Raw genomic sequence first — 26,171 nt, forward strand, 5'->3', positions numbered from 1 at the left:
GAAGAGAACACCAACCCACCCACAAAAACTTCGACCTAAAATTTACCCTGCCTACAAGATGTGCGAGGACAAAAACAGCAGAGATTGAGGGAATGTCCAATCAATGCCTGGCCCAACCTGACACCCATCCCATGAGAGAGTGCAGAACCCTGACAGTATTAATGATACTCTGCTATCCTTTCAAACAGGAGTCTAGCATAGCTGTCCTTTGAGAGGTTCCACCAAGCAGCTGATTGAAACAGATGCTGAGAGTCATAGCCAAACATTGGGTGGAGCGCAAGGAGCCTTGTGGAAGAGTGGGAGGAAGAATAGAAGGAGCTGGAGGTGGACAGGAACTCCACAAGAAGACCAACAGAGCCAACTAATCTAGGCCCAGGCAAGCTTACGGAAACCAAAGCACCAACCAAGGACCATGCATGGATTGGACCTATGCTCCCTACAAAGATGTAGGCAATGGGCAACATGGTCTTCATGTGGGTCTGCTAGTAAGGGGAGTAAGGGTTGTCTCTGACATTGGCTCTGTTGCCTGCTTTTAGATCACTTTCCCCTGGCAGGGCTGCCTTGCCAGGCCACAGGGAAAGAGGATGAGCCCTGTCCTGATGTGACTTGATATACTGGAGTGAGTTGGTAGAAAAGGGCTACCATTTTCTGAGGAGTAGGTGATGGGGATAGGGGATAATTAATTAATTAACTAATTAATAATTTAAAAAAGAACTCAAACTACTTAGCCAGTTTAAGGCTAGTCCTGACTATCATGAGACTCCACAGCTCCACTGTTTACCTATGAAGTAAGTAACCTAAAAATCTTTATAAATCTCAATGCATGTCAGTCATCTTATTTGTATTTTATATGCCCCCTAACAGCTCATGTCTTGAGGGTTTTGGGAAGTGGTGGAGCCTTTAGAAGATAAAGAAGTTAGTTCACTGGGGCATGTCCTACACAAGAATACTGATTTTAACCACACTTCCTCTGTTATTCTTTGTCTCACAGGTACCATGTATTGAGCTTTTTTAAATTACAGTTTATTCACTTTGTATCCCAGTTGTAGGTCATTCCTTCATTCCCTCCCAATCCACTCTCCCTACCTCATCTCCTCCCATGCCCCTCTCCAAGTCCACTGATAGGGGAGGTCCTCCTCCCCTTCCATCTGACTCTAGCTTATCAGGTCTCATCAGAACTGGCTGCATTTTACTCCTCTGTGGCCTGGCAAAGCTTCTCCCCACCTCAGGGAGGTGGTCAAAGAGATAGCTACTGAGTTCATGTCAGAGACAATCCCTGTTCCCATTACTAAGGTATCCCTCTTGGACACTGAGCTGCCATGGGCTACATCTGAGCAAGGGTTCTAGGTTATATCCATGAATGGTCCTTGGTTGGAAAATCAATCTCAGAAAAGACTCCTGGGCCCAGATATTTTGGTTCTGTTGCTCTCCTTGTGGAATTCCTGTCCTCTCTGGGTCTTACTGTCTCCCCCCTCTTTCCTAAGATTCCCTGCACTCTGCCCAAAATTTGGTTATGAGTCTCAGCATCTTCTTTGATACACTGCTGGGTAGAGTCTTTCAGAGGCCCTCTGTGGTAGGCTCCTGTCATGTTTCCTGTTTTCTCCTTCTTCCAATGTCCATCCCATTTTTCTTTCTGAGTGAGGATTGATCATCTTACCCAGGGTCCTCCATCTTGGTTAGCTTCTTTAGGGGTACAGATTTTTGTGGGTTTATCATATATTATATGTCTAGTATCCACTTAAAAGTGTGCATATATTGTGTATGTCTTTATGTTTCTGGGATACCTCATTCAGGATGATCTTTTCTAGATCCCACCATTTGCCTGCAAATTTCATGATTTCCTTTTTTTTTTCATTGCTGAGTAGTATTCCATTGTATCCATTCTGTAGTATTCTGTATCCATTCCTCAGTTGAGGAACATCTGGGTTGCTTCCAGCTTCTAGCTATTATGAAAAAAGCTGCTATGAACATGGTTGAGCAAATGTCCTTGTTGTGTACTTGAGCATATTTTGCATATATGCCTAGGAGTGGTATAGCTGGATCTTGAGGAAATGCTATTCCTAATTGTCTGAGAAAGCACCAGACTGATTTCCAAAGTGGTTGTACAAGTTTACATTCCCACGAGCAATGAAGGAGGTTTCCTCTTCCTCCATATCCTCTCCAGCATGTATTGTCACTTGAGTTTTTGATCTTAGCCATTCTGATGGGTGTAAGGTGAAATCTCAGGGTCACCAACCCTATATCTGACAGAGGGCTAATATCCAGAATATATAAAGAATTAAAGAAGTTAAAAAGCAAGAAATCAAGTAATCCAATTAAAAAATGGGGTACAGAGCCAAACAAAAAATTCTCTCTAGAGGAATACAGAATGGCAGAGAAACACTTAAAGAAATGCTCAACGTCCTTGGTCATCAGGGAAATACAAATCAAAATTCCCTGTATTGAGCTTTTTGTTCTGTCTATGTGAAGGCCACCTTGCCATAGGCCCAGAAGCAATAGAAATAATTGACCATGAGCAAAAATCTTTAAAATCATGAACCAAAAGAAACTTTTGTTCCTTATAAGGTATTTGGGTCAGGTATTTTGTCAATGACAGAAGTTGATTAACACATGTGGTTTGGTGAAGTGGAATTTTCTTTTAAAGACAGTCTCATGTACTCAGAATAGGCTCAAACTCATTTAGGTAGCTGAAGATGATCTTTGATGTCTTATCTCCTGCTTCCTCTTCTATTGGCATAATGTTCTTGTAGACTGTGTACAGTATACTTTTGTTCATTCAAATGCTGGTTTCTCTACCCCACTGTTTGGTTCAGTTCAGTCTTTGCATTGTGATGCTTATTCTAAGCATCTCCTGTCTCAAGTTTGTGTAAGCATACCACCTGTATTGCCAATAAAAGCCAATAATAGCCAATGCTGAGCAATGCAGAGAATAGTGTAGGACATCCTGGCTGAGTAAGAGGAGGAAAAGTGAGAGGAAAAAGGGATGGATCTGTGAGGAGAGGACCAGGAAATATAGGGAAGAAATGAACCAGATCTAAGGTATGATTGAAAAGCAAGTATAATATAGGAATACTGAATGGGAGGAAATTATACTAGCTTGGAGGTTTAGGATGAAGTAATTCTTGCACAGCATTGTGCTCTAGGCTAATAAATCCTAGTCTCTCTGTGTGGTTATTTGGGTATATAGCTGGCTAGGGAGTAACTGCTGCTTCACTAAAGTATAAACCAATATTAAATATTAATAATCATTCAACACTCTTCCTGAATTCTGGAATCATTATGCTTGGCTTTCTTTTTTTAGATATTATTTATTTTCTTTTTTCAAGATAGGACCTCACTATGTAGCTCAGGTTGGTCTCAAACTTGTCATTCTGCCTCAGCATTCCAAGGGCTAGAATTACAATCATGATTCATAGGGTGGCTGAAATGGAAAACTTTTTCTCTTACTAATAGAAATATAAAGTGGTTTCATTGTTTATAAAAGGTGATATAGGTTTCTACAAGTGTTCTTTTGAAAGCCTTTGATCTGATATTGCAACTCTGCTTCAAAAGTAATATCTTGAAGGAAATCCTAAATATAGCTAATAAACACACATAAATAGCATTAAGATAAAAACACAGTAACCGTTGTTAGCTCTGTAATCATGACTGTTGCAAATTCTTCACACTGAGTACTCAATACTCACAGCAGCCCCACAAAAGTGCTGCCATTAGTCCCACTTACTAGATAACAATTCTGAGGCTTGAGAGGATAAACCACCTGCCTGCTGTTACACACTAATAGTGATGATTAATGTTAACACAGAGGTGAACCTACTTGTAAAATTTGCACTAAGCTTCTAATTTCAATTATATTTGTAAAGTTTTAAATAAAGAACATAAGCAAGTTTTACTTAACACATTATTCTTTCTTAGTATGAAAAAGTATGTTTCCAGCTTCAATAAACTTTCTGATATGTATTTTAAGATAAATTATAGGTGACCAAGGCCAAGAATAGGACAAATAAGATTGGCGTTGGCTTGCAACTTGGTAGAATGTATTCAAGAAAATTCAGGTCTACTTAAAGCGGCACATCAATAATCTACTTTGACTTCAAAAAGTACTTGTTGAATTCAACCTCCATAATGATTATGGTTCATTTTTTTACACTACAACAGAATGCCTGAGACTAGGTGCTTTATAAAGAAGAGGAATTTCTTTATAAATTCCATACAGTTCCAGAATCTATAACATCTAAGAACATGACCTGAGCATTTAGTGAGGACCTGTGACTGTGTCATCATCACATGGTGGATGCAAGGTATCACATGCAAGCATGGGGTCTCATCCAACCATAATTATTCCCCCAAATCCTACCTCCAACAGCATCAACATACAAATGTGAGAATGAAATTTCCAACATATGAATCTTGGGAAAGCCCATTCAAATCACACTAATAGTGCCGACTTCTATTTGTTTCAAATTGGAATACAATAGAAACTTGATTATTAATAGAGAATTGATTTACTTCAAGCCCATCTAAGATGTGAGCTAAAATAAGCAAAATGAACCAAAGCCAAGCCCAGTGATGTATCCCTATAATACCAGCAATTAGAAGGCCAAAGCATGAATATTGTAAGCTCCAGGACAACCTGACCTACGTAGTAAGTTCAAAGCCTAAGGCCTTGTCTCCAGATAACTTATCTTCATCTGGAGAGGTAAATGGTATATATCTGGTGTTTCCTGCAGAGCCTCCATAATGCTATGACCCTAGAGGATACAAGCCACATGTGTCTGCTCTGAGTCAGACACCTGCACTAGAAGGGGCAGCCCTGGAGACAGCCTTCTCACATTAAAATTAGTTATATACTCAAGTATACTCTTCTGGCAAATCATCTCACAGTGTTTAAGTTTGTGGCAACTAGAAAAACTTAGGAGGAAATATCCAAAAGGATACTTAAAGAGATGGGTTTCAAAACACTTCACCAGCAAGCACTGATAATAAAGGATTAATTCAAATCTGATGTCAGTGTATTTTATCCCATGAGCAGTATAATAAAGATAGACATCGTCTTACAAATGATGTCTCTAGCATTGTCTGGCACAACATTTGCATGGAGTAGGTGTTTAACTAAAAGATCATTCTTTAAGGAGACTTTTCAGTAAAATAAAATACAGTAGTGTTCCATTTTTCTTTGCCACAGAGACCGACAAGCTATGGTTACATATTACTCTCTGCACGTACACATCAAAAGCATTTGCCAACTCAATGGTATTTCTCTCAATCTGAAGCTTAATAGTGGATTTGCCCATCACAATAAGAGAGTGGTAACACTGTCTGACCTTGGAGTGACTCATTGCCCTTCTATGCTGACTGGTCCATGCAGAAAGAGTAACGCAAACTGAATTGGGTAAATAACAATGAGATGGACCTCACCAGCTCCACTATTTTCATTCTATTAATTTTGAGCATATGTTTTTTCTTTGTCTAATAGACATTATATACTGGGATATGAAAAATAATTGTTTAGTAGCCAATTTATTACCTTTTATTCTTTGATTCTCCCTTTCTTATTGGTATATAACATGCAGTTATAATGGAAGAGGGGGGTGGTGGCATAGACTACTGTCTTAAATGGTGAGACAAATTTTGCCAAATTGATTGAAGTTCCGGAATTGAGATGGAATGTTATTGTGGATAAGCTACATAGGCCCTAAATGTAAACACACACACACACAAACACAAACACACACACACACACACACACACACACACACTCACTGGCAGACGTGAAAAGGAGAGGAAGTGAAACACTAAAAGCAGATTACAATCTACTACTGGCTCAGAAAGCTGTAAGGAGGGCACTGTGACAAAGTGCGAAGAAGGAAGAACATGTTCATGTTCCTTTACCTTTAGAGGGGTTTTGTCTGTGACACCTTGACTTTAACTCAGTAGTTCATAGACTTCTAGACATCACAACTACGAGGAAATAAGTGTTCATTGTTTTAAACCACAAAATATTGTAGTCATTCATTACAGCAGCCAGAGAAAATTAATACATCTTCTAAGAGTGATATTTTCTTTGAAATATCTTTATTGACTAAGCAGTAAAAAGTATATCTTGGAGCTGGGCATGTCACTAGCACTTTTAATCCTAGGATTTAGGAGGCAGATCTCTGTGAGTTCCAGGGCAGCCTGGTTTACATATTGAATTTCAGAATAGCCAGGGCTACATAGAGAAAACCTGCCTCAAACAAACAAACAAACCAAAAAGTATAGGTTGATATATCATCATCTATATCTAAAATTTACCATGGTAACACTCACTATGTTGCTCAAGCATAACTTTTGAGAAACTAAATCTGAATACATTCAGGGGTTCTTGATTTCTAGAGCTATAAATTCCCATGGGAAGATTAAATGCCTGAACAGAATCTTAGTCACCTAAGACTTTTCAACCAGGATAGTCTGCAGACATACAGGTCAAGATATTTAAAATAATTCTTAACTGTACACTAATCATTCCATCTGAAATGCTGACTGCATTACTTCTTTATTTGCCCAGGCTGCACAAGGAACAAAACCTGAGCTCAGAGTGGGAAAAAAATGCAAAATCAAATGTTCCTATTTTTAGTCTAAGAATGTACAAAACAAATTGTGTGTGTATTCTTATTCTTACACAGTAATAGGTGAGAATGACCCTACTTAACAAGAAAGAAAATGGAAAGAAGGAAGGGTCAAAGGAGGACAAACAGCATAAGGATAAGAAGGAGCGGTAGAAGGAGGAAAGGGAAAAAAAATGCTTATATACATGTTAAGTACATAGCATAGCAGTTCTACATTTTAAATAGCAGACTTTCATTCAAAATTTATTACTTGTAAATAGTGAGTGAATGATAACAGATTAAAAATTTAATTACCTTGAGAGAAGTAAAGATATTATGCAAGATTACTTTAAAAACTTATTCTTTTAACTTGTATCATTCAGCTCCAACTGCCATTTCTACTATGTGTCCTCAGCTATACTTTCTCACCATCTCTTAATTTAGCCTGGCCATCCCTGCAGTTTCTTACTTAACTTTCCATTTGGTACTGGATTAACATCTTATATTACACAGGAAATTGATATAACACTTACATCAAACCAGAACTTTGTACTTGTCACAATCCAAACCATAAAAAAGTCACAAATAATAAATAGTACAATTTTAACATCATGCCCAAATAATGTCCAATATCTGGATATTGGGAATATTTAAATAGGCATAATTTTTCCTCCAAAAACTGTGGCTATACAACTCCTTGTCATCTTCCAATAATAACCTCAAAAATGCTAAATATATATATGCACAAATATGTTATATATTATTATATAATTGAGACAAGATCTCACTCTGTAGCTCTAGATGTCCTGGAAATTTTTATATACACCAGGCTGGCTTCCTCTGATGGGATCTGCTTCTTTTGGATAGCATAATGATAGCCATTTCTGTTTCAGGCTTAACAGCCAACAAGCTGAGGCTTATCTCAGCTTGTTGATATAGAAAAAAGAATCTCTGTACAAGGTCAGGTTGACCAGAAACTATGTTTATGTTTAGCATACTCTACGGCCTTGTTGTTCCCCAAAATTTCCCAAACGTAAGCGCAGCTGGCCCTAACCGTAAACAATACTTGGACCAATAAAACTAAAGGTCAGCTAGAACTGCTTGTCTAAATAGCAAAAATTAAAATAATAATAATAATAATAATAATAATAATAATAATAATGGCAATAACTTGAGTCAGACATGACTATTCTGTTCCTCTGTGTCCTCTATCCTTCCATCATATGTGAGTTAATTGTGATTTCCACCTTTAAATATGCAATACAGCTTCACCTCAGAGACATGGTTCAGGTCCCAAACTGATCACCTCACTGAAAATAAAGACAATAAAGCTTTCATTTTAAGTTTCTATATCTGGTGTGAGTTTTTTCGGCTTCCACCACAAACTCAACATTCCAAATCACACATACCCACCTCCTTCTGCTTCCCAAGAGCTGGGATTGAAAGGCATGAGCCATCAGGGCCAGCACTTAAAATGTTAGAACAAAAATCAAAATTGATATTTTGAGAATTATTTAAAAGCTGTTGTAATGTTTCTCAATATCAAATATAATAGCTCAGCTTTTCAAATGCTTAAAAACTCTTATACAGAAGAACCAAAACACATGCCTCTACAATGCATGTATTTTACTCACTCTTTTGAGCATTGAAATTACAGCAGGCATCATGATGAACTCACAAATGTATGTAACTCACACTTCACTTGACTCTCTCTTGAGAACAGTTTTCTCTGCAATCTTCTGAGGTGTTATTTTATTTCCATAGCCCCCTTTGCTTCAGGGATGTTCATAGAGCATTCTTCCTAAAAACCTTGTGCTTTACCTCTCAGTCATTATATCATATATGGTTACTGTTACCTAGCAAATACCAACTTGTTCCCCCTTGTTTCTCTTAACATTTTTAGCTTCTGGCTCCTTGTCAGTCATGGACTAGAACTTCCAAAACTTCAAGACAAAATAAAATTTTCTCTCTTTTTTTAAGATGAATTTTGCAGGTATTTCAATTCCTGCAAGTCTTCTTGATATTTTCTCCTACCATAGCCTCTAGCTTCCTAGTTCGTACCTTAGTGAGCTACCTTCCGAGGCCACTGTCTCTAAATTCCAGTGCTTCTCACATTTCTCTCAGTCCCGACTGGCTTTCCACTTTGAGGAACCCTAGATGGAATGAAGAGTTGCACACTTTCTTCTTCATATCTAATCAAGGCCTAGGATTGATATATACATATTACACTTTTTCAGGCATTGCCATAAATCAAAGCTTTTGCTCCTATCTAAAGGCCCACTTTTGTCACAGCTTCCATCCCTCTCTTCTTCCAAGAAAATCAACTGTTCCATGTATCCTTCCTTTTTCCTCTTATCTCATTAAAATTTCCTTCTCTACTACATCATACCCACAAGCATCAGTAGAAGGTACTGGTTCTTCCCTGTTTCTCTTGAAACAAGAACAAACTCCCACATGAGCCCATTTCATCCCTATAAACTGCCTCATTTCTTTGATGCTCTTCAGAAACAAACTTTCATGAAAACAACACCTCAATTCTTTTTAAATTTCCTCTCCTATATTTTCTCATAGGTTAACTCTAATGAAGATATTTTCTCTATCATCCTATGGTAATCCTCTGAATTGATGATCCTCAGTTTAGTTTCATCATCCTTTGTCCCATTAGTATCACTTGTACCGCTGACCATTCTTTTCCTAAAAGCTACTTTATTCATCTGGCTTCAAGGGACCATTCTCCTTTTATTTTCTTTCTACCCCACTATTATTTTTTAGTTTATTCTGTTGATTCCCTTTGTCTTATCCAATCTCTCTGTACTGAGGTGGCTCAAAGCTCAGTGCTTGACTTCTTTTTTCTAACTACACTTACTTTTCATACATTAGACTTCATCACAATAAAATATTATTTTATTCTGTGCCATAGTTTGGATATGGTTTGTTTCTCAAGGGCATGTGTTAGAGTGAGGTCCTCCATGTAACAGTTTTGAAAAGTGGAACATTTAAGAGGTGGGCATAGTGGGAGGCCCTTAGGTTATCTGGAAGTGTACCCTTAGAAGGGGTTATGGGACCAAAACATCTCTGGCTTCCTGTTTGAGGTGATCTCTCTCTTCTTATAGACATTCCTACCATTACCACAGGGTCCTCACCAGAGCTGAGCTGATACCCCTTGAAGCTTCAGCACTGTAAACCAAATAATTTTCTTTTCTTTACAAAATAGCCTATCTTGGGCACTTCATTATAGTAATAAAAAACACAATATAACACACTGGAAAATGATTGTTTATTTAGTTTTTATTTTTATTATATTCATGGATGTTTTGCACGTATGTATGTGTACCGCTTACATGCCTGGTACTCACAGAGACCAGAGGAGGGCACTGGGACTAGAGTTACAGATACTTGCTAGTCACCATGTGGGTGCTGGGAATCAAAGCCAGTGTGATCAATTAAACAACTGTAATGTGCCAATACTATAGAATAATACCCAGCTATAAAAAGGAACAAACTTGATATTGAAATATATAACAACTTAGATGGAACTCAAAGGTATTATGGTAGAAAAAGGGATTCAGTCTCAAAAAGTGCATAATAAATGATACCACTTTTGTGGCCTTCTTGAAAATGAAAATAAAACTATAGTAAAAAAGGACAAATTATTTGTTTTTTAAGGCATCTGCCTAGCTTACTACAAGAGTTAAAGATATTGAATAGATAAACAAATAAAAAATTGAAACCAAAAGGATTAAAACTGATTTGAACATTAAAGGAGAAAATCAATACATAGGCCAATGGTTCACATTTTTAAGGATTTCCGAGAAAGGTAAAGGTAGTCAGTAGCGATTTTTTTAAGTGCATTATAAACAGATATTGCAAATCAAAGCTAAAAAGAATGGCCAGGGTGCTGACCTAAGACCACATCATGTGAGAGAGTTCCAGTGGTTCTAGATATGTTTATTCTGAGGAGACAGTTTAGCCCATAGTTGTTGGGAATAGGTTAAACCTTTCCAGACAAATAGAAAACTAAAAAAATTATTCTCTATAGATTCAGAAACTAGAAATAAAGCTGGTAAAATATGAGAAATAATGTTTTCACTTAACCACAAAGTAACAATTGGAGTGACAGTCCCCAGAACTAGCGTGGGATCCATGGGAGGGAGACAGCAGGAGGCAGAACACGAGAACTACATTTTCAACATAATATTTTTATTAATTTTGGGGAATTTTACATAATGCACACAATCACACTCATTTCCCAGTCCTCCCAGGTCTACTCTCCCTACCTTGTAAATCCCTCCCAAAGAAAAGGAGAAGAAGGAGGAGGAAGAGGAGGAGGAGGAGGAGGAGGAGGAGGAGGAGGAGGAGGAGAAGAAGAAGAGGAAGAAGAACAGGAAGAAGAAGAAGAAGAAGAAGAAGAAGAAGAAGAAGAAGAAGAAGAAGGCGGCAAGTAGTTTGTGTTACCCATATATTCTCTGGAGAGTGACCACATTCCCAGTGACCAGTTCCTTAAAGAAAAATGAGTTCTGTGTCCTCACCCCTGCCAGAAGCCTTAAATTGTGGAGAGCTATTTCAATATCCTCATCACAATTTTTGAATGTTTTTATTTAAATTTATTTTTTAAAATTTATTTACTTTATATCCCAATTGTAGCCCCCTCCCTTGTCTCATCCTGGTTCCCCCTCCCTTCCTCTTTCCCCCCTCCCCCTCCCCTAGCCCTCAGAAAGGGCAAGCCCTCATCCCCCACCAACTGACCCCAGCCTATCAGGTCTCATCAGGACTGGTTGTATTGTCTTCCTCTGTGGCCTGGCAAGGCTGCCCCTCCAGGGGGAAGTGATCAAGAAGCAGGCAACAGAACAGAGTCCATGTCAGAGATAGCTCATGCTCCCCTTATTAGGGAACCCACATGGAGACTGAGCTGCCAATGGGCTACACCAGAGCAGGGGGTCTAGGTCCTCTCCATGCATGGTTCTTGGTTGGTGTTTCAGTCTCTGCAGGGGACCTTGGGCCCAGATTTGTTGGCTTTGTTTGTCTCCTTGTGGAGCCCCTATACTTTCTGGGTCCTTCTATCCCCCCCACTCTTCCATAAAACTCTCTGTGCTCTGCCCAAAGTTTGACTGTGATTCTCAGCTTCTGCTTCAATCTCTTAGTGGGTAGAGTCTTTCAGAGGACATTTATGGTAGATTCCTGTCCTGTTCCCTGTCTTCAACTGCTTCCAGTGTCTATTCTTCTGAATGAGAATTAAGCATTCTTTCTAGGGTTCTCCTTGTTGTTTAGTTTCTTTAGGTCTATAGATTGTAGTATAGTTATCCTGTATTATATGGCAAATATCTGCTTATAAGTGAATACATACTATACTTGTCTTTCTGGGTCTGGGTTAAGAGTTCTTTTCAATGGCTTCCTGTCAAGCTTGTAGTTTCTTTCTTTTTTTATGGTGGTGGTGAAATATTATCTCCATGCTGAATAGAAAGAAACTTACTCAATAGAAAGAAACTTACTATGACCCATGTGCTTAAGAGCTGGTCTATAGCTTGGCACATTGGGAAGTGGCAGAAACTTTAAGAAGTAGGGCACTGTGGGGTATTTCCAGTTTGGGAGGCCCGTCCTTGAATGGGACAGTGGGGGTCCGGCCTCTTCTTCTTTTGGTCCCTATAAAGACTTTAGTGAGTTCTAGTTTATTCTGTCATACATTCCCTGCCATGACATGTTGCCTTACCCAAAAGCAACAGGACTAAAATCTCCCAAAATGTGAGCCAAAATAAATCCTTTATCTCTATAAGCTGACTATCTCAAGTATTTAAAACAACAATGAAAAGCTGACTAACAGTGGAAACAAACATAACTTACCCAGCTTGCATAGTTGGTAAACAGCACAGCAAATATTTGAGGCCAGGAATGGTCAACTCCCAAAACATGTTCTTTTAGTTTACCTTAATTCTACCTGATTCAATAAAAATTATTTCTAGAATAATCTGTTTGTCAAGCACTGTGCTAAAGCTATAAATGCTAAAATAAGTAAGAAATTGAACATACTCTTTACTTGAAAAGGACTTGATAATTTATTATGTATTTTACAGAATGCCGTAAGTATCTGATAACACATCCTTTAGGGGTGTCAAAGAATTATTGCCCTGGAGAGAATCATGACCAAATAACCACTGAGGTGCCTTCTCAACCTGTGATTTTATGGATATGAACTCCTTGCATTAGAACAGATGTAGATATAATAGATTTCTGGAAGCCGAGTCACTGATACTTTATGAAACTTAATTATATATTCTAGAGAAGGAAAAATAAAAATTTAAATGTGGTTAAAAATATATGAATAAGGTGGCATTTAAAATATAACATTGTCATATTCTGTTAAAATTATAATAATGTCTCAGCAAGTTACAAATTTAGCTATTATCTTATCCTATTCCTGCTATTACATCAGAATACCACATATTTGAAAATTTATAAAGAAAAAATACTTCTCAATGTTCTGGAGGAAGTCTAAATAAAATAAAGTCACCAGCATGGTGTCTAGCAAGAACTACTCTCTGTTTCCAAGATAAAGCCCTTTTCAAAAAGATTTATTTTAACTATTTTTAAGTATGTTTATGTATGTTGGTCTGTATATGGATACGTGCAGTGGATAATCAGTGCCCTCAGAGCAGTGTTGGGAATCAAATGTGGGTCATTTCCAAGAGTAATGTGTGCTCTTGATCATAAGCTGTTTCTCCAGCTTAACCTTCTTACTGTGATGCTTAAATGGATGCTAAGGAGATAAAAGGGAAGGCTTATCTATTTCCTTTTATCCCATTTTTTAGATTTGTTTACTCAGGACTTCATCATCTGTTCAAGAACAACCTCTTAATATAGCTACACTGATAATTAAGTTTCAATATATGAATTTGAGGGAGAAGTATTCAGACCATTACAGCTATGGTTTTGTGATGGTTTGTGTTGAATGTCAAAAAAATTCAGAATTTCTTAGGAGAAAAAAACATGATGTTATAGTGAAGGCATTTCCAGAGATGTTAACTGAAGTAGGAAGACCCACCCTGAATGTCAGTAACAACTTCCTATGTGCTGAGGTTCTCTCTCTCTCTCTCTCTCTCTCTCTCTCCTTTCTTTTTCTCCTCTTTCTCCTTCTCCTTCTTCTTCCTTACTGTAGATACAATGTGGCCAAGCACCTTCAGATGTTCACACCTTCAAGCTCTGAGTCAAAATAAAGCTTTCCTTCCTTAAACTAATTTTAGCAGGTATTTTGTTACAGTAACAAGAAAAGTAACTAATACAGAAAATTAGTGCAAAGCAATGGGGCTGTTGCAGTGCTAAATTGACCATGTGGTTCTCAGGCTTCCAGAAATGGTTTGTAGAAGAAATGTGGAAGAGTTTGAAGTGGTAACTGAGAAACTCCATGACACTCATGTAGAGGTCAAAGAACAGCTGTGTAGTCAGTTCTGACTTTACCTTCACGTGGTTCCAGGCATTGGACTCAGATTGTCAGGCTTGTGCACTATGCACTTGTACACACTAAGACATCTTACCAGCCCAAAAGGTTCATCATCTAATTTTATATACTATGTCGATTTGGGGTTAATTTGGTGTAAAACAAGTGTGCCATAAATAATCTCTATATAAATCTATTTAGGTTATCTTCTAATACATTAGACCTGAAAGAAGGAGAGATAGAAAACAGGAAATACAAACTTATTTACCAATGTGCTACACAGACATTATAGAAATCTACCCACCTCTTTGTGGTTTTACCAAAGTGATGCTGGTCAAAAGAAATCGGAAATTTGCCTTCCATCACTCATTATGTAGGATCAGCTAAAATTTGGTTAAAATTATCTATTATCTCCTACTTGGCTTCTTAATTTAAGTGATAACTTTTTCTTAATATTATTTATACTTTCAAAAATATTTTAAACAATTTAATATTAGAGATACATATACAGTGAGACTAATAAAAATTTTAAGCTGGGATGATCTCTAAGTCACCCACATAATAGAAGGAAAGAACCTATCCCTGCAAAGTTTCTCTGACTTCCATTGTAAAACATGTGTGTGCACAAACACACACAATACACAAAACATAAATAAATGTTTAAAAATTAATAAAATAAAAAGATGTTTAAAATTGTAGGAGGAATTATATGAAAATCTCAAGTCTTTTTTTACAGTTAAGCATAAGGCAAGAGCTTCTCTCTCTTTCTCTCTCTTTTTTGTTTTATTCTGTTTTACTGAGACATGGTTTCTCTGTGTAGCCTTGGCTGTCTAGGACTTGCTTTGTAGAGCAGGCTGGCCTCAAACGCACAGCGACCTGCCTGCCTCTGCCTTCCAACGTGCTGGGACTACAGGTGTGCACCACTTCGCCAGGCGGCAGAAGCTTCTTAACCAAAGCAGAAATAGAAACATTCTGTGATTGTGTCTGTCTACTTTAAATTGCAACCAAAGGGCTCTCCAGATCTGAAGATTTTTTTCTTCTTTTCTAATATTTCTTCTAGTACTTTTCTTCTTTTCTTAGTCTTGTATGTCTTTGCTTTGTTTTATGTGGGTTTTGTTTGTTTCTTTTATTTTGTGTTTGAGGTAGAATTTTGCCCCATAGCCAAGACTGACTTGGGAAGCTTTCCCAATGCAGTTCTCACAAATGTGCAGTTTCACACCTGGCTAGCTAATACTTTTAACATAGGAATACAGACCTATATAGTGAGTAATATTTTCAACAATATTTATGAAGGACATACAAAGTTATTAATGATAACAGCATTTGTTTATTATGGACCAGGAATATAGCAATATAATGTTAAAATAAATCTTAACACATACTATGAATATAATACTCAAACTATAGTGCAGTTGAGACCAGAATACTGTTTTCCTAATACTTAATTCAACAATTTTCCAATTATGCTACCCAACGATGATCATATAGAGTTGAGATTTTAACACATATGCATGTCTACATAAAGCCACATCTCAGACACAACACCTAAGTATATGTACCTTTTGCCAGTAGCAATAATGCTATGGAAACAAGACTAATCATTTTATTGAATAAATATTATATTATTATGGTGTTACATTCATACAGCATCTATCAAACTAAGGACTTACCAAACTTTGTTTACCCTTATTTTGGTTAATTTTGATTATTAACCTAACTGGATTAAAACACCTAGTGCAGTTAGTGAAGCACATGTCTCTCTGTGAAAGGATGTCTAAAGACAATTAGATCCTAAAGACAACTCTTTTTTATTTTTATTTTTATTTTTTTTTACAATTTATTCATTATATATCCCAATTGAAGCCCTCTCTCTCTCAACTCCTTCCAGTCCCTCCCTCCTTCCTTCCTCCCCCCATCTCCTTCCCCTAGTCCACTGAAAGGGGGAGTTCTTCTCCCCTACCATCTACCCATAGCTTGTCAAGTCTCATCGGGACTGCTTGGATCCTCTTCCTCTGTGGACTAGTAAAGCCACATCAAGAGCAAATGATCAAAGAGCAGGCAGCTCCTGCTCCCCTTACTTCAGAAACACATGGAGACTGAGCTGCCAATCGGCTACATCTGAGCAGGGGGTCTAGTTCCTCTCCATGCATGCCCCTTGGTTGGTGCATCAGTCTCTATAGGACCCCCTGGGCTCAGATTTTTAGCTTTGTTGGTCTCCTTGTGGGGTTCCTGTCACCTCCAGGTCCTTCTGTCTCCCCCCCCCACACACACACACTCACACCTTCTTTCATAAGACTCCCTGTGCTCTGCCCAAAATTTTGCTGTGAGTCTCTGCATCTGCTTTGATCTCCTAGGTAGAGCCTTTCAGAGGACATCTATGGTAGATGTCCCATCCTGTTTCTTCTCTTCCATTGCTTCTGGTGTCTAACCTGTTTGCCATTCAGAATGAGATTTAAGCATCCTCCCTAGGGTCCTCCTTAGTGTTTAGCTTCTTTAGGTCTGCAGATTTTAGTATGGCTATCCTATATTATATGACTAATATCCACTTATAAGTGACTGTATAACATGCCTGTCTTTCTGTTTCTGGGTTACCTCTCTCAAAATGATCTTTTCTAGTTCCATCCATTTGCCTGCAAATTTCATATCTTTGTTTTTAATAGTTGAATAGTATTCCATTATGTAAATGTGCCACAATTTCTGTATTTATTCCTTTGTTGAGGGACATCCAGGTTGTTTTCAGATTCTGGATGTTACAAATAAAGCTGCTATGAACATAGTTGAACAAATGTCCTTGTTGAATGGTAGGGAATCTTTTGGGTATATGCACAGGAGTGGTATTGCTGGATCTTGAGGTAGTGTTATTCGCATTTTTTTTTTGAGAAAGGGCCAGATTGATTTCCAAAGTGGTTGTACAAGTTTGCACTCCCATGAGTGCAATGGAGAAGGGTTCCCCTTTCTCCACATCCTCTCCAGCATGTGCTGTCACTTGAGATTTTTATCTTAGCCATTCTGATCTGTGTAATCTCAGAGTTATTTTGATTTGCATTTCCCTGATGACTAAGGGAGTTGAGCATTTCTTTAAATGTTTATCTGCCATTCAGTATTCCTCTGTTGTGAATTCTCTGCTTAGTTCTGAACCCAATTTTTAAATTGGATTATTGGTGTCTAATTTCTTGAGTTCTTTATATATTCTGGATAGTAGTCCTCTATTGGATATAGGGTTAGTGAAGATCTTTTCCTAGTCTATAGGCTGTTGTTTTGTTCTGTTGACAGTTCTTTGCTTCACAGAAGCTTTTCAGTTTCACGAGGTCTCATTTATTAATTGTTGATCTTAGAGCCTGAGCTGTTGATAGCATCTTCAACAAATGGTGCTCATCTAACTGGACGGCCACATGTAGAAAAATGCAAATAGACCCATATCCATCACCCTGTACAAAATTAAAATTCAAGTGGATCAAAGACCTCAACATAAAACCAGCCACACTAAATCTGTTAGAAGAAAAAGTGGGAAAGAGCCTCAAACTCATTGGCACAGGAGACAACTTCCTGAAAAGACAAATCTTAAAAGGAATTGGTTTGTTTACCTCTTTCAGTTCCTGTGCAACAGCTGAGAGCCTCTCATTTTCTGCCTGGACGTTTGTGACCACAGCCCGGTTCTGCTTCAGTTCATTCTGCATCTCCAGGATCTTGTTTAGATAGTAAGCTTCCTTGGATGCAGACTCCTGCAGAAGTGTTTCCTCCCGAGTCTCTCCATCCTCAGCCACTTTACGGTGGATAGAAAAGGACTGCCCAAATGCCTGCAGAGAATTTGTCAAAAGAAAGAATGCACAATGAAAAACACTTCGAGGTTACTGAATAGACTTAGGCAAAGGTTTTATTTGGTTTTGTGTATTAAAAAAAAGCTGCTCGGAAATACTGCTAGATGAAAAAAAAAGAGTAAATGAATATACATGCACAAATGTGTAACAGTCTATCATTTCTAATGCTTCCAATAATTCATACCCAGTCTGGGAGGTGCTGAGGATTGACTCAGGCCTTCACTTATGCTAAGTACATGTTAAATCCCTAAGCTATACCTTCAGCCTCTTCAGATACAATCATAAGGGTAAATAAAATTTTTAAATATCTTTTTAAAAATGTATGCATCAAAGAAAACCTAAAAACATTGCTAGGTGCTTTATGGTACAAATTGTTAAAAGAACCCATCCAATTTAGTGTTGTTCTCTTTCTAGGAAAACATCCACAAATATTTTCCAAGAAAGAAAATAATAATCACATCATTCTTTAGTACGTTGGTAATAATGCCAGACCAATTATGGACGATATCCTTAAGAGGAGAAAAATTTAAAACACCAATCACAGGGGCTGGAGAGATGGCTCAGTGGTTAAGAGCACTGTCTGCTCTTTCAAAGGACCCGGGTTCATATACCAGCACTCACATAGCCACTCATAACTATCTGTAACTCCAGTTCCAGGGATCTGACACCTTCATACTAATGCACATAAAATTAAGTAAAAAAACACCAATCAGCATTCAGATTTCCCACTATCACAAAAGACATGAAAATGTCATCTCTATATAATAAACATTTGTTTATTTGTCAAAGCAATTACAGAAAAAAAATAAATCAAATTAACAAACTCGAAAACCAGACACCAGGAGAGGGTATCAGAACTGCTCCCTGGAGCTGGAGTACAGACGGTTGTGAGCTGCTCAACTTTGGTGCTTTAAACTAAATTTGGGTTCTCTAGAAAAACAGCAATGAAACCTGTATCTCTTACCTGATAAGCTAGGGTCAGATGGAAGGGAATGAGGACCTCCTCTAGCAGTGGACTTGGAAAGGGACAGGGAGGGGATGAGGGAAGGAGGGTGGGAATGGGAGAGAATGAGAGAGAGAGCTATGGCTGGGATACAAAGTAAATAATTAATATTAATATTAATATTAATATTAATATGTGATTAATATTAAAAAATAAAGAAATCTGTATCTCCATAGCAAATGTTCTTAGAATCCCAACAAGGTCAAAACATGGTTCTAAGTAACTGCTGAAAAAGAAATATTCCAATCAAGATGCTTATCTACACTAAATGGAGCACTCTTGGCGCTTTGCTTGTTGAACCACTATACAGAAAGGAGTTCTTAAGTAGTTAGATTTCCACAATGTGGCAAGTAATAAGCAGTTATATTCACAAATAAATAAAAACATTTTTATGAACACCTAATTTGTAATCATTCCAGCTCATAATCTTTAACTGAGCATATGGATTTCTAAAGTTAGCCATTATTTTTAGTGAAGAAGTTCGCCTCTCATTGTACTTGACTTAAAAATAATGAAAGTATAAAAGGAAATTATCTAAGGACATTAATGATGGGTTTTTTTCACCTGCAATATAAAAATAATACCAATTATTCACGATTCACATTTGTAAATAAGGATTTAAAATACTTAGAAGATATCTATTTCTAAAGTGAATGGAGGAAGGTAGGGTGGTGTCACCTGCCTTTAACCCCAGCATTCTGGAAGTAGAGACAAGTGAATCTATGAGTGTAAGGTCAGCCTTGATTACATAATAAGTTCTAGGACATCCAGAGCTACACAGTGAGACCCTGTTTCCAAAAGAACTGTTTGTGTGTATGTGTGAGAGAGAGAGAGACAGAGAGAAAACAAAGTCCTATCTATTTTTCCTAATTCTTGTCTGTATTAGCATTGGGAATGACAGAAAAATGACATCTTCATCTGCCTTTTTCTTTTTCTTTTTCTTTTTCTTTCCTTTCCTTTTCTTTTCTTTTCTTTTCTTTTAAGACAAAGTCTCACTCTGTAGGTCTGACTGGCCTGGAACTAACAGAGAAACCACCTGAGTGCTGGAACCAAAGGGGCATGCCACCAGGCCCAGGTATCATATGCCTTCTTGTTAAAGTTTATTTACCAACTTGTCTTTCACTTCTTCCTTCATCATAAAGTGCTTACTGACAAAAACATCCTAGGCATATACCCAAAAGAGGCTCAAGTACACAAAAAGAACATTTGCTCAACCATGTTTGTAGCAGCTTTATTTGTAATAGCCAGAAGCTGGAAACAGCCCAGATGCCCCTCAACTGAAGAATGGATGCAGAAACTGTGGTACATCTATACAATGGAGTATTACTCAGCAATGAAAAATAAAGAAATCATGAAATTTGCAGGTAAATGGTGGGACCTGGAAAGGATCATCCTGAGTGAGTTGTCCCAGAAGCAAAAAGACACACATGGTATATACTCACTCATATAAACATACAACGTAGAATAAACCCACTAAAATCTGTACATCTGAACAAACTAGGCAAAAGAGAGGACCCTAACTAAAATGTTCAATCCCCATCCTGAAAGGCAAAGAGGATGGACATCAGAAGAAAAAGAAAATAGGAAACAACCTCGGAACCTGCTACAGAGGGCCTCTGAAAGCCAGAAGAAAACAGGAAACAACCTTGGAACCTGCCACAGAGGGCCTCTGAAAGCTTCTGCAGTATAGACTGTCAAAGCAGATGCTGAGCCTGATGGCCAACTGATGGGCAGAGTGAATGGAATTCTATGTAAGAAGTGGGAAATAGTAAGAGCTGGAGGGGACGGGAACTCCATAAGGAGAGCAACAGAACAAGATAATTTGAACACAGGGAACTTCCCAGAGACTCATACTCCAACCAAGGACTATTCGTGGAGATAACCTAGAACCCCTGCACAGATGTAGCCCATGGCAGTTCAGTGTCCAAGTGGGTTACATAGTAATGGGAAGAGGGACTGCCTCTGACATAATCTGATTGGCCTGCTCGTTGATCACCTCCCCCTGAGGGGGGAGCAGCCTTACCAGGCCACAGTAGAGGACAATGCAGCCACTTTTGATGAGAACTGATAGACTAAGATCAGAAAGGAGAGGAGAACCTCCCCTATCAGTGGACTTGGGGAGTGGCATGCATGCAGAAAGGGGAGGGAGGGTGGAATCAGGAGGGGAGGGAAGGTGGGATTGGAAGGGGAGGAGGGAGGGGCTTATGGGGGGATACAAAATGAATAAAGTGTAATTAATAAAAAAATTTAAAAAAAAACAGAAACAACTGTGTTCAACGCTATTATAGCTGCTGCTTCTTTGGGTGAATCACAGAACTAGTTTCAATGTCTAGGGTAATTACTTCAAGCTACATTTTACTAAGAAATTTTTTGTAGGTACTATAATAATTCCATGGGCATTCTGACATTTCTATAGACTTCTAGAACATACTAATTCTTATTATGTGCAGTTACAATTATACAACACTACTCTTAATGTGTAGCATTGCAGTGAATCAAATTTCTTTACTTTAAGTATAAGCCCAACTAGAATAAGTACTTTTGTAAGTATTTGCCCCTTTACTTATATGACCTTTTTATTATCTTGTTATTTTGTTTGTTAGTTTGTTGAAACAGTACATATATAGCCCAGACTAACCCTGAACTTGTAAGCCAAGGAAGATCTTGAACCCTGATTCTCCTGCCTCTATTTTCTTTACAATAAAATTGCAGTCTTGTGACATCACACATGAATTCTTTTCTTTTTTTCTTCTTCTCTCATACATTACATCTCCCTCCACTCCTCTCAGCCTTCTCCCCATATCTTCTCTCCCCCAGATCCACTTCTCCATTTCTCTTTTTTAGAGAGAGAGAGCCTTCCAAGGATATCAATCAAACATGGCATAGCAAGCTGCAATAAGACTAGGCACAACCCTCATATCAAGGGTGGAGAAAGCAATACAGTAGGAAAGTGGTCCCCCAAGCAGGTAAAAGAGTCAGAGATAACCCCTGCTCCAGAAGTCCCACAAGAACACCAAACTACACAACCATAATGTATATGCAAAGGACCTAGTTCAGACCCATAAAGAGTCCATGTTTGTTGCTTCAGTCTCTGCAAACTCCTATGAGCCCTGTTTAGTTGATTCTGTGGACTGTGTTCTCCTAATGTCCTTGCCACAGCCCACACCCCTTACAATCCTCCCTCTCCATCTTCTGAGGGTTCCCCTGGCTCCACCCAGTGTTTGCATCTGCTCCCATCAGTTGCTGTAGGAAGCCTCTCTGATGACATTTGAGATAACCTGTGAGTATAGCAGAATATCATTAGGAATCATTTCATTGACTTTCTCTCTCTCTCTCTCTCTCTCTCTCTCTCTCTCTCTCTCTGTGTGTGTGTGTGTGTGTGTGTGTGTGTGTGTGTGCGCGCGCGCGCGCGCGCGCGCGCCAGTCTCTACCTTAGGTCTCTGAGTCATCCAGCTTCTGGTCCCCAGCCATCCAGGCAGTGTCAGGCATGAGCTCCCTCTGGTGGCATGGGCCTCAAGTTAGACCAGTGATTGGTTGGCCATTCTCACAAATTCTGTACCACCATTGCCGCAGCACATCTTGCAGGCAGGACAGGTTGTAGATTGAAGGTTTTGTGGCTGGGTTGATATCCCAGTCCCAATGCTGGGAGCTTGCCTGATTATAGTAGATAGCCAGTCCAAGCTCTGTATTATCCATTACTAGGAGACTTGGCTAGGATCACTCTCATAGATACCAGAAAGTTTCCACTGCGCTAGGGTTTCTACATAATTGCTCCCCAAATGCCCCCAATTTCAATTCTTTCCTAGTATCTTCTTCCTCCATTTCTTCCACACCACTCCTGATCCCTCCTTTTCCCATCCCCACCTGAAAAATCTATTCTATTTCCTCTTCCCAGGGAGATCCATGAGTTCCCCTCTTGAGCTCTCCTTGATAGTTGGCTTCTTTGGGTCTGTAGCTTAGAATTGCATTGCACCCTAAATCCTTTTTTTTTTTTAAGCAGTGTCTCACTGTGTAGTCTTGTCTGATCTGGAACTCACTTTGTAGATCAGACTGGCCTCAAACTCACAAAGGTCTTCCTGTCTCTGCCTCCCAAATGCTTTATATAACCTTTTCTTTTTGTAAATTTTTGTCTAAGGGGATTTATTCCTTTGCTGTGTCACGTGTATTCAAGATTTCTGAAAATATTCCTTTTTCAAAGATGGTACAGTTGTGTTTTCACCATTTATCTATCTATCTATTTATTTATTATTTTTTAACCTCTCTTTGGATCAAAGACACATATGTCATGACAACTTCAATGTTCTCAACTGGAAGATGTTTGATGATTTCTTCAATTTACTTTAGGAACTATTTTAAGGCACACCTTTTGCTTATTGACACCCAACAACATCTTTGAAGAGTTCTCCTCACATTCATTTGCAACACTAAGAATACTAATCTTTATGAAGGACATGCCAATGCTACACTGAAACAAACATTTATTCATGAGTATCTTCAATTCTGACTTCATAATCAAGATGCATCTCGTCAATACCATAATAACGTTGTTCTGTATTATAATCCTTCTTGTGTGTATCAAAATTCATTCTGAACAATAAGTTCTGGGTTGCAAGAGGATTTGTTTTTGCACCTGTATAACCTGCCTTTGTCCACCAACTGAACACATACAAGTGCTATATATAACTTCTTAATCAAAGAAAAAATGTTATTTTGTATCTTTATGTATCTAATGTGTTATGTATAGCCATGAATCTAAAATAGACAACACATTATGAAATAGTTTTCATACCCATTATTTTTTTAATATTAGAGATAATTTTGATGAGAATATTTTTAATATCACCTTTGCTGTAGCCTGCTATTTGAGACAAAGCTGCAGCTATTTTGTAGTAAGCTTCCATTTTGTTTCTAAGGTGAAATTAAGTTCAGAATTTTAAACTTTTCAGCTCTGTTTCCTGGAAGAGGTTTTTCAAGAGCAGACCCCACCAGAGGGTAGAGCTGATCTTATATTTTACTATGATTCAATAGTGTCATTACTCATACTTTTTTTTTATCTACGTACTTGGCTACAGCCTGGTCGCACCCTTCTTATCTATACACCTGGCTACACTTTGCATGTACTCAAGAAGACCCTAAGCCCTGCCTCACTTACCTCACTTAGGACCAATCAGCTTAAAGGTTAGCTGATAATAACTTGTCTAGTTAGCCAAAAACATAATAGTGCTTTGTATGGTTAGCCAAAATGTGTTACTGCCCTCCCTATGTCTTTTGCATTTGGTTCTTTCAATAAAAACCTTGCTGTAAGAAATTGTAAATGTCACAGTTAGGCTCCTGAGTCCTTACTGTGGCCCTGATCAATCAGCTTGGAAAAGGAGTTCTGATAAACCATCCATATCTGAGACTGGAGTCTGAGTGATTCGTGTGGCTATTATTACACTACAACTTCAGAAAGTATCCTAGCTTATAAAATGTTCGTTCTTTCATCTTAAAAACTATGGCAGAAACTAGTAGTTCACCCAAAACTATTAGACAAAGCATTTACAATTTGAAATTTTAAAATGATACTGAACTTTACTAGTTATTCATTTACTCATTTGTTCATTAACTCAACAAATATTAACAGAGCACTATTCTACATCAGATACTGCTTTAGGCTATGAGAAATCAGTTCTAGAAAAATAAAACTTCTATCAGCCACATTATGTACTCCAGTGAAACATACTAGCAAAATCAATAATAATTGTATCATAATGTTGTAACAGTTCTAAGAAGAAAATAATGGTTTTGGTAAGACCACAGATCACAAGTATCCCCCAAGGAATTTTCTTTAATTATAATCTTTGTTTTCTAATATGATCACTGTTGTCCTTGTATAGTTATAGGGCTGTAGAAATGTGAATAATTTGAACAGTGTATTGAGTTCATTTTGTATAGTTAAACTAATTTTAATGGTTATGTAAACAAAGTAGACAGTGGCTACTATGTTACAGCATACAGGGACAAAGAAGAACACAGTTGTGGACAGGGGGGCTTGTTCAGAGATTAGTCAGCATAGAGACTGGAACAAAACAAGAAAGTGAACTGAAACTAGCCTCCCCAGAGGTACAAACCTAAATTTAAGTCTAAACAAGGATGATAATAGTGGTATGTCATTAAGGTTATCAGTGGTTATTCTTTAAGGCCCTTCCATCACTACTTCTAGATCTAAATGTTCTACCAAGTATATAGACATGAATCAACCTGAGGGGCAGAAAGGCTGGCAAGCAGCCCTGTCTTGAAGCCCAGCCTCCCAATGAGGAATTACCTTATTTGAACATAAAATAATAATAATAAAAAACTTTACCTGTTATATTTCTGTTGCCTCGGCAGTCAGAAAGTGCAACATTACATATGAAATAGCAATCACTAAATTATCTTATTTTTGGCATAACTATCACCTTATTTTTCTCTGCAGCATTTTAACGTTTTACTGCTCTATTTCATTTTATTGATTCCTTTTTTCTTTTTATTGAAAATAGATTATTTTCTCACACAGTACATCCTGATTACAGTTTTCTCTCCCTCTACTCATCTCAATTCCTTTGCATCTCTCCTCCTCTACCATATGGATCCACTCCCTTTCTGTCTCTCATTAGAAAAGGGTAGGCTTTGAAGCTATGACAAAGTAAAATATAAGATAAAACAAAAACCATCACATCAAAGCTGGATAAGGCAAACCAACAGAAGGAAAAGAACCCAAGAGAAGAGATATGAGTCAGAAACCCACTCATTCACACACTCAGTAGTCCCATAAGAGAACTAAACTGGAAGCTATAATTTACAATATAATAAATATACATATATAAAATGGTACAGACTCGTGATGCTCCATGCATGCTGCCTTAGTCTCTGTAAGTTTATATGAGCTTTGCTTGTGTTCATTTACAGGGCCTTGTTCTTCTAGCATACTTCATCCTCTCTGTCTCTTATACTTTCTGGGTTCCTTGAGCTCTAAGGGGAGGGATTTCATGGAGACATCTTATTTAAAGCTGTTCCAAGGTCTCCCGCCCTCTCAGTTTCTCTTCCCCCATTCTGTGTAATATCTGGCTGTGGATCTCTGTATTTGTTTCCATTTGCTGCAGGAGGAGGCTCTTCTGATAGTGGCTGAATAAGACACTGATTTATAAGTGGAACAGAATATTATCAAGAATCACTTAATCACTTTTTTTTTTGTAAGACCAGTAGTATTTGGTTTTAGCCTAGGTCTCTGGGCTATCTAGTCTCTGGTTCTTGGTTACCCAAGCAGTGTCAAGTGTGGGTTCTATCTCATGGAGTGGGTCAATACTTTTAATCAC

The 26,171-nt window shown here is 38.0% G+C and overlaps 1 protein-coding gene and 1 pseudogene across 4 annotated transcripts in view; both read right to left on the bottom strand.

Annotated features, from left to right (window-relative positions):
* Bicd1 (BICD cargo adaptor 1) overlaps window positions 1-26,171 on the bottom strand; it is a 167,765-nt gene that overhangs the window by 74,025 nt on the left and 67,569 nt on the right. For all 4 annotated transcript variants that reach the window (XM_055605681.1, XM_055605678.1, XM_055605679.1 and 1 more), the window contains exon 2: window positions 17,601-17,813. In XM_055605681.1, the coding sequence (XP_055461656.1) occupies window positions 17,601-17,813 (213 nt within the window). The remainder of the gene's footprint in view (window positions 1-17,600; window positions 17,814-26,171) is intronic.
* On the bottom strand, window positions 23,393-23,512 carry LOC129675696 (small nucleolar RNA SNORA40; annotated as a pseudogene).

Source organism: Psammomys obesus, unplaced genomic scaffold (assembly GCF_907164565.1).
Source record: "Psammomys obesus unplaced genomic scaffold, mPsaObe1.curated_primary_1811, whole genome shotgun sequence".
Taxonomy (NCBI): domain Eukaryota; kingdom Metazoa; phylum Chordata; class Mammalia; order Rodentia; family Muridae; genus Psammomys; species Psammomys obesus.